The sequence below is a fragment of the Monodon monoceros genome, unplaced genomic scaffold (genome assembly GCF_005190385.1).
Source record: "Monodon monoceros isolate NGI ecotype Baffin Bay Population unplaced genomic scaffold, NGI_Narwhal_1 Super_Scaffold_3, whole genome shotgun sequence".
NCBI lineage: Eukaryota > Metazoa > Chordata > Mammalia > Artiodactyla > Monodontidae > Monodon > Monodon monoceros.
This window is the reverse complement of record NW_021703780.1, coordinates 21,859,825-21,872,811: the sequence shown is the minus strand read 5'-3', so window position 1 is coordinate 21,872,811 and position 12,987 is coordinate 21,859,825. Positions and strand designations below refer to the sequence as shown.

At 42.2% G+C, this 12,987-nt stretch overlaps 3 protein-coding genes across 3 annotated transcripts; 1 reads left to right on the top strand and 2 right to left on the bottom strand.

Moving 5' to 3' along the window:
* Positions 1–28: 28 nt before the first annotated feature.
* On the bottom strand, positions 29–1,088 carry LOC114907290 (histone H1.3). The gene has a single exon (XM_029242801.1). The coding sequence runs from the start codon at positions 734–736 to the stop codon at positions 71–73; it is 666 nt and encodes a 221-aa protein (XP_029098634.1). The 5' UTR covers positions 737–1,088; the 3' UTR covers positions 29–70.
* A 4,355-nt stretch (positions 1,089–5,443) lies between these two features.
* On the top strand, positions 5,444–5,865 carry LOC114907333 (histone H4). Its single transcript, XM_029242853.1, has one exon. The coding sequence runs from the start codon at positions 5,458–5,460 to the stop codon at positions 5,767–5,769; it is 312 nt and encodes a 103-aa protein (XP_029098686.1). The 5' UTR covers positions 5,444–5,457; the 3' UTR covers positions 5,770–5,865.
* A 1,897-nt stretch (positions 5,866–7,762) lies between these two features.
* Positions 7,763–11,276, bottom strand: LOC114907513 (histone H4-like). The gene is made up of 2 exons (XM_029243254.1): positions 10,976–11,276; positions 7,763–7,875 (listed from the first exon to the last, which is right to left on the bottom strand). Exons 1-2 carry the CDS (start codon positions 11,274–11,276, stop codon positions 7,763–7,765), a joined length of 414 nt encoding a protein of 137 aa, XP_029099087.1.
* Between the last annotated feature and the right edge of the window lie 1,711 nt (positions 11,277–12,987).

Below are 12,987 nucleotides of genomic sequence, written 5' to 3'. Positions count from 1 at the left end.
TATCTGAAATTAGTGGGTGGCTCTGAAAAGAGCCTTTGAGATTTTCAAAGTAGGACGTCCCGCTACCGATTTACTTCTTCTTGGAGACCACCTTCTTAGCCTTTGTAGCCTTGGGCTTGGTAGCTTTAGGCTTGGCTGCCTTGGCTTTGGGGGCTTTGGCCTTGGCCGGACTCTTAGCCGCCTTCTTCGGCTTGGCTGCCTTCGCCTTTTTCGGGCTCTTGGCCACTTTCTTGGCCCCAGCAGCCACCCCCGGTTTCTTGGCTTTCTTAGGGGTCTTCTTAGCGGCCTTCTTGGGGGTGGCCGCGCCCGTGGCTTTCTTGGGCTTCTTAGCTGCCCCAGCAGCCTTCTTGGGCTTGGCCGCGCTTGCCTTCTTAGCCTTGGGCTTGGTTTCCCCGGTGGCCGCCTTTTTGTTGAACTTGAAGGAACCTGAGGCGCCAGTGCCCTTGGTCTGCACCAGGGTGCCCTTGCTCACCAAGTTCTTAAGACCCAGCTTGATACGGCTGTTGTTCTTCTCCACGTCATAACCAGCGACCGCCAGCGCTTTCTTCAGCGCGGCCAAGGACACGCCGCTGCGCTCCTTGGAGGCGGCGACAGCCTTGGTGATGAGCTCGGACACCGGGGGCCCGGACGCCTTGCGTTTTCCAGCAGCTGCGCCCGTTTTCTTCGTCTTCTTCTTAACAGGTGTTTTCTCTGTAGGTGCGGGAACAGCAGGAACAACTGGAGCAGTCTCCGACATTTTTCTGTTTAGCTAGGAAAGACAAAAAGTAAGCTTAAACTGTCAGAACGGCGTGTCCCGGGAACCGCCGGCTGGGGGTTTATATAGAGAGTAGCTGCGTGATGATTGGTTGCCTTTTCCGTGCGCCGCGCTGCTACGAAGGGCTCCTCGGCTCTGCCGAATGGCTGTGTTTTTTGCCCCTTAAAAAAGAAGAAAAATATAAGAAGTCTGGGCACGAAATAATTAGGGATTTGGGGGAAACTGATCCGAGACTCTTCAGGCTTCGTTCCTGCCTTATTTGCTATACCTAGTTTCAAAGCCGGCCCCCTGAAACTTTCCTGATTCCCCCAACTCTCTTGGAAACTTCGGTCAAATTGAGACAACTTTCAGATTTTCCTTAAAATTACTAGTTCTCTCTGCTTCCTTTGCAAATCTTTCTTCCAGGGCATTGTCATACACATTGTTTTCTTTTCAACCTTATATAAATAACCTCATTTTTACTCAAATATACAAGGAAAATCGGTTTTTTCGCGGGAGCAATAGCACAGCTCTCCTGCAACTTGTTTGCTCTAAGCACTGGGAATTGGCACTGGGGTAGAAAATTCTACGTACTAGATGGATAAGTATTTTTAAAAGGATAGATTTTTTAAAAAAGTATTTGAGTGACCAGTGTGTAAACTGGGTTTGCTCCCAGTGTTTCGGTGATTTAAACATTTTTGGAAGGATGGGGTGTGAGGCTGCTCCATTTATTTTCTAGATAAACAGCTTCAAATAGAGTCACCAACCTGCTCTAAAAATTAGTATAATAGATTTTTCTGACCTAGAATGGGCATTAGAGATCAATCACACCATCTACAAAGAAGAAAAGTGAATCATGAAGCAACACATTGGCAGTTCTACATCATTTTACCAGCTCTGAGCTCAAGAACTCTGTAAGATCAAGTGGGTTAAAATTGTATATTGCCTAATGATATTCCGTCCATAAGATTTTCTTCCTCCATTATTTAGCACAGGATTATGTACATATTTCCTATATTTCAAAATGATACTTAAAATACAAATTTGATTTATCTTTTTTCAACATTGCAAATAGGGACACAGAGGACTAGAAAGTAAAAAAAAATTCTCATTAAACTCACTTACTGAATCTTCATAAGTTTCCCTGGGATTTTTACTAACAAAATATGAACTAGGCTATCATGACCTAAATTAATTGGCTGAATGTGTCCACTAAGGAGTTGAATAAATATTTCATAGCAAACATGACTGATTTACTACTCCATCTCTTTGTAACACAGAGAGCTAATGGAATTCGATAAATATTGGATAATTAAGCACAAAATTAATATCCACCAAATAATCAGATACTGAAATTAAACCTCATGTTTGTCAAAATAAATAAACAAGAAAAGTATTTTGGTGCTGTGTTTTTTTAAAAAATAAATACCCCTACTTCCTAAAATCTATTTATTCTGGCCTACATTCAATAGTGACTTGAGAATTTTTTCATATAACTCCAAGACAGGATAATCAACTTAAAAGATGTCATCTCTTTGCACTGAACTAATTCCATAAAAAGGACTTGGCTTGTTTTTAAATAGTCATTATTGGGTGGCACTGTCTGTAACTAAGTCTCTGGGACTTGAGACCATGTTATATACCAATTACAAATACAGTGTATAAAGAGGGAAGCTTATAGGATTGGATCTAGAACATTCCAATTTTCCCAGGGAAGGCATTTTACATTTGTCTGGAGGATGGGGCTACTTGTCATCCTCAGTATCCTCACTGTCAATAGCAATAGTAACAAATATTATATAACGCCCTTTTCCTTTTCAGCCCAGAGCCTAATACTATCTAGACCTAAAGATAAAATTAAAATTCAGAGTTTTAAACCTTTACTATTTTGATGATCATTGTAGTCATGATATCAGTTGTTGAATACTTGTTGGAACTGTTCCCTAAGTTGTATGTACTCAATTTAAGATAGGTGAAAAGTTCTTTCTACAGCAGATGCCACCATTTCTTTCTTGTGCAACTGTTACCGGTTCCCATGGCTATTTAGGTTCCAAATAAGTGAGAAGACATTGGGGCTCAGGGTCATCTGCTTAATTGTTTATAGGTAATCTCTGCCATTCCTGGAGGGCAATAATTGAGACTTGATTTCACCTGAAAAGTTCTGCCCTAGATGTGTATAGGAGGATGGAGCTGTACTGTGTGTAGGTACTGTTATCTCTTGAGATCCAGATATTTATGCTCTAACTGTAGCATGGACAAGGTTCTTGAAAGCTGGATCACCCCATGGGACTATAAAGTTGAAAAGTTTCACCTATTACTTGGTAGCCCACAAAAAAGTTGTCTGTATTACTTTTGAATCCTAAATCTGTATATATTCTAAAACCATTGACTTTCTGCTAGACTAAGACTTGAACTATTTTTACTTTATAGATGTAAAAAATAAATAAGAAAAACTAAAGTTAAACAAGTGATGGATGTCTCACAACTTCATGTTCTCTCAATTTTGGTGTCAAGCCCCCACTCACCATAGTAAATGACTGTGAAAGAGATAGGTAGGGCTCACCAGGGCAATCCACAGGGGCTGTACTTAAGTGTTCCAAAATTCAGTAAATTTCAAACATTTAAGGAGAAGAGTGACTATGTTGACTAAATATCAAAAAGGCCAAATTAAAAATAAGGGATATAGAGCAAATAGAGCATTGTTTTACAATGTAATGTGTTCAGAAGGGTAATGAGAAATCACATCTATTTTAATTTCCTACCAGATGGTCTCACCTGAGGACACTCTACCTCTTGAAACTCCCCTTCAAGCACAACTATATATCAATATTATTCATTTTATTTCCTAAAAAGGACACTACTACTCTCAAACTTCCACTTTCATTTTTACATGTCCCTCTGTGTATCTGGAATATCTGGTACACGCAGAAGGTGACTAATTTCTATTATACCTCAGAAATACTCCAATCCTCATTTCCTGCAGCAAGCCTCATTCTCAGGTACCTACCACACTCTCTTTCCCAGTCTGGGCTAGAAGTTCTCCAGAAGAAGTTCTCTATCACAATACAGCCCAATGCAACCTATTGCAATGATGGAAATGTTCCGTATCTGCACTATAGAACAGACAACAACTACACTTGCCTGTGGTTATTGAGCACTTACTTAAAGGTAGAGTGACTGAAGAAATTAATTTTTAATTTTATTTAATTTTAATTAATTTAAATGGGCATATGTGGCTAGTGGCTAATACAAATACAGGAAAGCACAGCTCTAAAACAATTCTTCTCAAACTTGAATGAGCAAACCACTCACTTGAGGATCTTAAAAATGTCGTATCAGTTCAGTAGATTTGGGGCTGGTCCTGAAATTCTGTATGTCTAACAAGCTCCCAGGTGATGCTAATGTTGCTGGGATATGACTGCTCCACCCATCACTACCAGGATGAATCTAGCAGGATGGTGGGCTGATTACATGGCCCCTCACCCCGAGTTTACTTTTCTCTTTCTTCAGCTAGAGTTTGAGTTCTTTAAAAGAATGTGTGATTGTCTTTGTAAACCTGGTATTTGTACACCACTCTTGGCGTATAGTAGACCCTAAATTGTTGAATGAATGAATGCAATGAATCAATGATTCTTGTTCAGTGACTTTCTCAAAAAGGAGAGCAGGGGAGATCACAATGTCTAAATCCACAGGTAACTGCACCTGAACTAAATCTCAAAAAGTTTGTGACTCAAGGAAGTTAATAATCCTCTGACCGCTTATATGGTAAGCACCAGCAGAGAAGGCTTTTTTTTTTTTTAAAATCACCTCTGTAGTTACACAGAAGGCACTCAATGTGAATTTGTGGACTGTGAGTAATGTTGGCATTTGTCTATTAACCAATACTTATCTGTGTGTAGAACTTCAGTTACCCTTTTTACTTGGACAGTATTTCACTCGTTTGTTAGTTTTTAAAAATTCTGTTAATTTGCAAACTTATTCATCCTGATGTATCTTCAATGCTTTAATGACATAGCTCGGTGGTAGGTGGCAAGGACATAAGACCACAGAATCAGAAGGCCTCAGTTCTACCCCCAACAATACCACTTATTAGAACAGGATTAGGTCTTCAATCCTGGGATTCTTCATCCTCACAATGTAAATAGTGCTTTATAAATTGGGGAGAAAAGAGCGGAAATTCAATTAATGTTGGTTCCCCTTACTAGACATCCCTCTTTACCAGGAATGCTGAAAAATGATGGTTATGTAAACGCTTCGCCAAGCGGAAATGTTCAGGATCAGCCAAACTTAATAAGCATTACTGGAGTTTTTAAGAATACTTACTTTTTTTTAAGTATCTTCATGTTTTCAAATTAATTTTATTCTGCTTTCTCTCCCTTCTGCAGACAAATGTGGCGGTACTGCCTCCTTTTGTTAAATAATAAAAGTGGTGAGGAGACTTGTACAATATTAATTGAGAAAACCCACAGGCACACGACTAGAGTCCACAAAACCAGCGACTCTGGACCCCAACCAGGAAACAGGAAACAGATACTGAGTCGCATTTCCCCGCCCCCTTCCCTGCTAGGCAATAGCAGACGGCCAGTGAGGAAGGGAAGAGGCGGGGGCAGAGGTCTCGTTCCCGCCCCCGCCGTTTCAGTTTCCTAATAGGTCCGTAAAACTGATATATAAGAGGCTGCAGCCCACTGTTAAGCGCTGTAAGAGATTAGGAGTTGCTGTTAGTCATGTCTGGTCGAGGCAAGGGTGGAAAGGGGTTGGGAAAGGGGGGCGCCAAGCGTCATCGTAAAGTTCTCCGTGACAACATCCAGGGCATCACCAAACCTGCTATCCGCCGTCTCGCCCGGCGTGGTGGTGTGAAGCGTATTTCTGGTCTTATCTATGAGGAGACCCGTGGGGTGCTGAAGGTGTTCTTGGAGAATGTAATCCGCGACGCTGTTACCTACACCGAGCACGCCAAGCGCAAGACTGTCACCGCCATGGACGTGGTTTACGCGCTCAAACGCCAAGGACGCACTCTCTACGGCTTCGGCGGCTAAGTTTCATTGCGGTCTTCGGCTGTGAAGCTCTTGTTTACTCACAAAAGGCCCTTCTCAGGGCCACCCACTTGGTCACATGAAGGGCTGCTAACTAGCACAAAGGAGGAACAAAGGTAGTATTTAATGTTTTATATTAATACTGGGTGCTGATTTTAATTAAGGCAGTCGCTTTCTCTTTGTAGAGGCCGGCTGTCGCGTTTTTTTGGTCTTTTTTCCGAGTTAGATATCATCTCAAGATGGCGGCTCTCAGACATGCCAAAAACAAAATCGTGCAGTAGAACTGCTGGAGTTTTTACTCAACAGAAGTGAATTGCATTTGACGTGGCATCAGTTTTCGATTTCAACGTGTTTGAGTTCATTTTACCCCCCCAAAACATTAAAATTAACTTGTCCAGAATGTTCCAGTGACCCAGCACCTAGTGTCCTGAAGAGGGCACCTGGGGCCTTTAAGCAGCCTTCTTCCTACAGAGAACGTCACAGATAGCTCTGGATAGATGGAGCCATAGGTAGTGAACTCAAATCGGGTGGAAGAGACATTGTAAAATTTTGTCTTATCTAGTGTACTCCTGAGGACGCGTTGGAACTCTTTAACATGACTAAGAGGTCATCACTCTTAATGCTTTGTTTCCAAAGCGTTGACAATGTGACCTTTCTTATGGCCATCCCACCTCTGACGGCATCCTTACCTCTCCATTTTCCCACCAGGCAGAAGAGGTGCTCTTCAGGCCTTCTCATGCTCATCCTGCCACCTGTGTTCTAAATCTTTCACTCCCAGAAGCTTTGTGTTTGTGTCAGTGAAAACACGCCCAGGGACAGTTTCATTCTGTCACTGTTATCTTAAGATAGTTATTAATGGAGCCCACTTCCACTATCAATAACTTATTTGCACAGTAGATTAGTTGGTCATCCTGATCTAATCATAGTGATATCCCAGCTTAAAGTTTTATTCCTCTTTCTCCTGGCTCTTTCCCATCTACATATAAATATGTTTCAGTGTCTCTCAATTTAATCCATACCTCTGTCAATTACTAGATCCTTTCCATTTATCAAATCTCCAAGCCTTGGGTAATCTGGAGTCACGATCCTCATGTCTTTTCATGATTATATGACTTCTTCAAAAATCACTCACTAAATATATCCTTGGCATAGTTACCAGTGAGCTTCGAATGGCCAAAACCATGCACATCTGACCCTGTTTATTACTCCTGCCTTCACAATCTTCTCACAGTGTTTTGTGGTACCTTTCTTCCTAACCCAGATCCTGTTGTTCTCCATGATCCTTCTCAGTTTGCTTCTTTGGGTCCTATTCCTCTGTTCTGTGGTTCCACTCAATTAACAAACTCTTGTTCTCCATTATCAGTTCATAGATCCTCCTTGAGCCGTCTCTTCCAGAGTGTGCCATAAATGGTGAGACATCTTGGCACCCCGAAAATTGAATATCAGCTGAAATGGAGCAGAATATGCCACCCCAAAATATGCCACTTTGGCATAAGGATTATTTTGAGCTAAGGCGCTTGAAAAACAGCTAATGAAAGAATGGGGCTGTGATCTCCCCTTTTCTTCCCGAAAGCAGATAATTATCCCATGTGAAAGGTGCCATCCCTATACCAGGAGGAAATGAACATTCTTATCACCAGAAATGGGGAGTCCAGGATGAGAGAATCTATACAAACAGACCTTGTTAAAATAATCCTTATCTTCCTTTAGTCTCCCCATATATTTTAATTGCTATTTCACAATTACTACTCTTTGTTCAACCTAGTATATAAGCACTTAGGCTTAACTGCTTTTTGGGTCTTCATTTTCCTGTGAAGACTCCCATGTACATGTAAAAAGATTAAATAAAATTTGTGTGCTTTTCTCATGTTAACCTGTCTTATGTCAACTTAATTCTCAAGCCCAGTTAGAGACCCTAAAAGGGTAGAGGAAAGTTTTGTTTCTCCTATACAGCTTTCTAATCCCTATAGTGGCCTGACAGGTCTCTCTGCCTGCATTATTCCCAATCTACAATCACTCCCTCCCACTGCAGAAATCTGAGTGAGTTGCAAATTTCATCATGCCGTGTACGAAAAAAGAGGGAGAGCGAGAGCGAGAGAGCGAGAGAGCGAGAGAGCGAGAGAGAGAGAGCGAGAGAGAGAGAGAGAGAGAGAGAGAGAGAGAGAGATAAAGAAAGAAAGAGAGATTCTGATGCTGGACAAGCCTAACATTTATTCCAGGCCTGATAGTGCCACCAAGAGGGGCAGACAGCTATTGAGGAGCTCCCTGGAATAAAATGCTGCACTCATACCCTCTCTCTCTCTCCGCCCCCTTCTCCTCCTCCCGCCTCTCCCTCTCCACCTCGCTGCCTTCTCCTTTCTCCTTCCCCTTCCCCTTCCTCCCCTTCCCCTTCCTCTCCTTCTCCTTCTCCTTTTTCTTCACTTTGTGTCAGAGTTTGTGAAGAGTCTGGGATCTTACCCTACTTACAAGATAATAAGATAACCTGTAAGTCTTTCATGGCTGCTGGCAGTAGACACAACACTCCTAGGTCAGAGACAAGAGGCTTTATTACAGCACAGCACATCAAGCAGCAACTTTGCATTGGGTCCCCTTGTCCATCAGGTCCCACAGGGGCGACCTGGAGGGGCCCAGATGGATACTGCACACACAGTGGGTTTGCATCACAGCCAGGGTACAGCTTGGGGGATTGAACTGAGTGCACTAAGCAAATCCGCTGTTTGTCTGGGGACAGCCACTATCCCATTCTTTAAGGTTCCTCAACTCTGATAAATGGCATTCTTGGCACACCCTCAAGGCCTGTGGCAGATTGCCTCTGCCAACGCTGGGTTCAAAGGCTACACAATAAGGGTGTAATTGTGTTTTGCCCCAAGCTAGTGTATCCTCCTTGAATATTCAGTCTATGCATTGATATATGAGTGACACCAGGAAAGAAGAAAGCTTAGTTCTAACTTCCAGTAATTTATAGCTTGGTTGAACCAGAAGGTTAAACAAAAACAATTAGAAAAAATAATAAAAGATAGACTATATTCAAGTAGGAACACTTATGGTCAGAAATTTCATTCTTAGAGTCCTTTGCAGGCAAGGGAACGATGAGGATATGAGGAAGAAGGTCATATTGTAACCGGAAGTGGGGTCTGGCTGCTCGCTGCTCAGAAGCCAATAAAGAGGCAAGGTTGGTGGAAAGGAAAGTTTGCTTTATTTTGGATGCCAGCAACTGGGGTGGGGGGAGGGCGAACGCCTGTCCAAAGGCTGACTCCCCCCCAGCTGACAATCAGTGGGCAAGAGCTTTTCCAGGCTGAGGGAGGGCGCTACATGCAGAAACAGTACAGTCAGCTCTCACAGTCATCTTGAAATTGGTCATGTGGTGGTCTGACCAGCATCATCTTGATTATTAAGTACAGTTAGTCTTTACTTCCAGGGTCGGTTTGTTCCCATTTCTCTGAGGCCATTTCTCGGATTTGTGGCAGCTTATGTCATGGCTGCAGTCTGGTCATCATGTAGTTAACTTCTTCCACCTGGCGGGGGTTTCAGTACCTACAAGGCAGCTCACAGGATGTGGCTCAGAACATTAACTATAGCCCTTGAGGAGGAACTAAAGGTCCTTGACTATGCTTAAGGACTAAACTATTATTATTTGGTCTTCTTTGACAGTTTTCCTTTGTTTCTGTATTTTCTCACTTCTCTGATTAAACTTATTCTTTGGCTAAAGCCTTTACACAGACAAAAGTCAGGCTGAGAACATGGGGGCATAGACCATACTGTCCTGCTCCGTTTCAATATGACAGCTGGGCCCAGAAGGAGTAGCAGGTATTTGGCTGAGGAAAGAGCAGGGAAGAGTGAGGTGAGAGGAGGCAGGAGTAAGGGGGATTCACTATGTTATTGAAGAGTGCTCAGTTCTGCGAAGGACTGAGTATACGTTAAGTTACATCTAAGTATACGTTAGACTCAGAGACTAGAGGTAAACGTGTGCTGAACACAGAGAGGATGGGATTGAAGGACCAAGTAGGCACCACACATTCATGAGGCACATAAAATTCTCAGTATCTATGAGGCATCTCATACTTGATATCTTAAGTCAGCCACCCACTTGACCTCTGCCCATAGGATGCAGATAAAACCCATTGGTGAGTGACAACTATAGACCAAGCAAATATACCCCTAGATCTGTTTAATAGAGCAACTGTGTGTGATTGGCCCAGCTGCCTTCCACCTGCTCAGTCCTCTTGTTCAACTTAACTCTGGTTCTCAGAGGCCCATCATCAGGAAGGAAGGCTGATGTGGCAGAGAGCAAAGGAGATTATATGAACATTGTGTAAATAACAGGATTCATCTAGCGAGGACCTTCCACCTGTTTGTCTTATCCTAAGTATGCTGTGCTGTACATCTATTTCCCCATGCTTTTTGCAACATGGTTTAAATTGATTAAAATTTCTAAGCATTTTAATTTGGTCTGTGACCCTTTCTGCTCTGTGACCTCTGGGAAAGTTGCCTGGTAGTGTGCTTGGTGGTGAAGCGTGGCAGAATATGCCACCCTAAAATATGCCACTTTGGCTTGAGTTATTTTGAGCTAAAGGCACTTGAAAAACAGCAGGTGCAAAAGAGCACTCTGACCTATTTTCCTTCTGAAAACAGGAAATCAAATTCCCATATGGAAGATTCCCTCCCTGTACCAGGAAGAAAATAGCATTATCACCAGATAGGAAGCTTAAAACAGAGAGAACTCTGCATTGTTAAACTAGCCTTTATCTTCCTAGTTCCTTTTCTACCATTAACTATTCTAGCCCAAACTCCTTTGTCTTGTCACATTTTCATAATTTAATTTAGTATATAAGCCATGTAAGAGCTGTACTCTAGTGTCTGTGGACACCCCAAATATTTATTTCTACTCAAAGAACCCATGACCGTTTACTTACCAGCTGCGTGGCCACTATTAGCCACTAGCCACCTGTTGGTCCTGAGTTAATCTATACATCAGGAACAGCGATAGTAACACCTCCAGCATTGTGAAAACACCTTAGGGACTGAAGACCGAACTATGTCTAAGCAACATTTTAGTGCTTCACTTCTCCCATCTGTACCAAACTACCCTACAGACCACGAAATAGTAAGTGTGAGCTCTTTCACAGAAAAGATAGGTGGCCCTGAAAAGGGCCTTTACCTTTGCTATAAAAAAGAGAAAAACCTTACAAAGGTCAATTTTAGCCGCCGAAGCCATAGAGAGTGCGTCCCTGGCGCTTGAGCGCATAGACTACGTCCATGGCCGTAACAGTCTTGCGCTTGGCGTGCTCGGTGTAGGTGACAGCGTCCCGTATTACGTTTTCCAGGAACACCTTCAACACCCCGCGGGTCTCCTCGTAGATGAGGCCGGAAATGCGCTTCACACCGCCACGCCGGGCCAGACGGCGAATGGCGGGCTTGGTGATGCCCTGGATGTTATCACGCAGGACCTTGCGGTGACGCTTAGCGCCCCCTTTCCCCAGGCCTTTCCCGCCCTTGCCCCGTCCAGACATAACACAGGAAAACCAAGCACGGCGACTGAGTCTAACGCTAGCAACCTGCAGCCCCTTATGTAGCGATTGTGCGGACCTTTGTGAAAACTGTAAGACCAGAAAGGCGGGAAACCGTACTGAGTCCCCGCCCCTTGCTTCTAAGACCTGAAATGAACAAGGGCTAGGGCGTTTTACTGGTATTCAGAAAATAAGAATCTTTAAACAGAAGCATCAAACGTATACACAAAGGGAATTGCCTCGTTTAAGTATGTTTGTATGTGTTTAAAGATTTATCCATTCCATATATTCTTGGATCTTTGCCACTGGCCTTTAAGCCCAAATTCCCAAAACAAAGTAATTTATAAATACATTGACAAGCAACCACGCCAGGCTTTGGGTTTGGAATCCATAAGCAAGCTGCTCTCAAACTATTATTGGGCATGTTTATTAATCTATCTGAGACTCAGTGGCCTTCTCCATAAAATAGGATCAATACTACTGATAATAGAGTTATTGTAAACAAAATAGCATCTAGTTCGTGAACAATAAATTTCTATCGCCCTGGACTTTGTTCTTAAAAACAAAGCATTTATAATACAGACAGGCCTAAGGCACATGGAAAGATTTCAAAACATTTCTAATATAACACCAATTTGTACAGTGTGCTTTCACTTATACAGATTAAGCATATAAATTTGAACAATGAAGGATTGCAGAGGAAAAGAATGTGAATTGTCAGGGGCTAATAATACCCTGTTCTTATATAGAGGACAGAGGGTGGAGGGGTGATTGTCCTTTACTGTTGTTGGTGCATGGAACTCATGCAAAGCTATCATAAACGCCAATGTTAGGCAAAGAGATTTTATGCAAGTGCCAGAAGTAAAAATGTGATCTTTCCTAGATTATTATATTATTTAAAAAAAATTGTCGAGCACTATGATTTAAATGATGTCCTTGGAATAAACAGAATGTTCAAAATAAGAGATTATTTTTACTTCACACTATGATATAACAAGCACACTGTCCTAAGAGCTGAGCAGTAGCTCAACCAATTACCCCATCAGTAAATTTGAGATTACAAATATCAAATTTGAAAACTCAATTTACTTTTGAGGTAGTGGCAGCAATAGCTAAAAAATCACACACCAACATAAACGAACCAAACTGCTGTTCAATGGACACGTCATCAGTAGAACAGCCAGAATAAAGGAAAACACTGCTATTTATGCAAAAACAAACCAAAACACACCAAAAAAAGAACACTAATTTGTTAAACAAGCCTTGGAGTCCAAAGTAATACACAGTAGCAACTGCTAAAGAAAGATCACAGCCTTTTTTACATTGTCATTTTGAAATAACTAAATTCACAAAAGTTGCTCCAATAGTACCTAGAGTTCCTCGAACCCAGTTTCCCCTAATGGTGAAATCTTATTATCTTATAATATCAAAGCCAGGTAATTGACATTGGCAAAGTACTTTTAACTAGCCTACAGGCCTTACTCAGCTCTCACCAATTTTTCCATGCACCCATTTGTGTGTGTGTGTGTGTGTGTGTGTAGCCCTGTGCAATTTTATGTGTCACTACCATCTCAACGCTGACACAAAACTGTTCCATCATCACCAACGAACTCATTAATGTAACACTTTTGTATTCACATCCACTCACTTCTCCCCTGTCCTGGGGCGATCACTAGTCTGTTATCCACCTCTTGAATTGCCATTTTGAGAATGT

Excerpts from the sequence above, each read along its gene's own strand:
- LOC114907290 (XM_029242801.1), bottom strand. The coding sequence starts at position 736 with ATGTCGGAGACTGCTCCAGTTGTTCCTGCTGTTCCCGCACCTACAGAG.
- LOC114907333 (XM_029242853.1), top strand. The coding sequence starts at position 5,458 with ATGTCTGGTCGAGGCAAGGGTGGAAAGGGGTTGGGAAAGGGGGGCGCC.
- LOC114907513 (XM_029243254.1), bottom strand. The coding sequence starts at position 11,276 with ATGTCTGGACGGGGCAAGGGCGGGAAAGGCCTGGGGAAAGGGGGCGCT. Across the intron at positions 7,876-10,975 it reads GGGACGCACTCTCTATGGCT|GCTCTCTCGCTCTCTCGCTC; the intron begins TCGGCGGCTAAA and ends TCTCGCTCTCTC.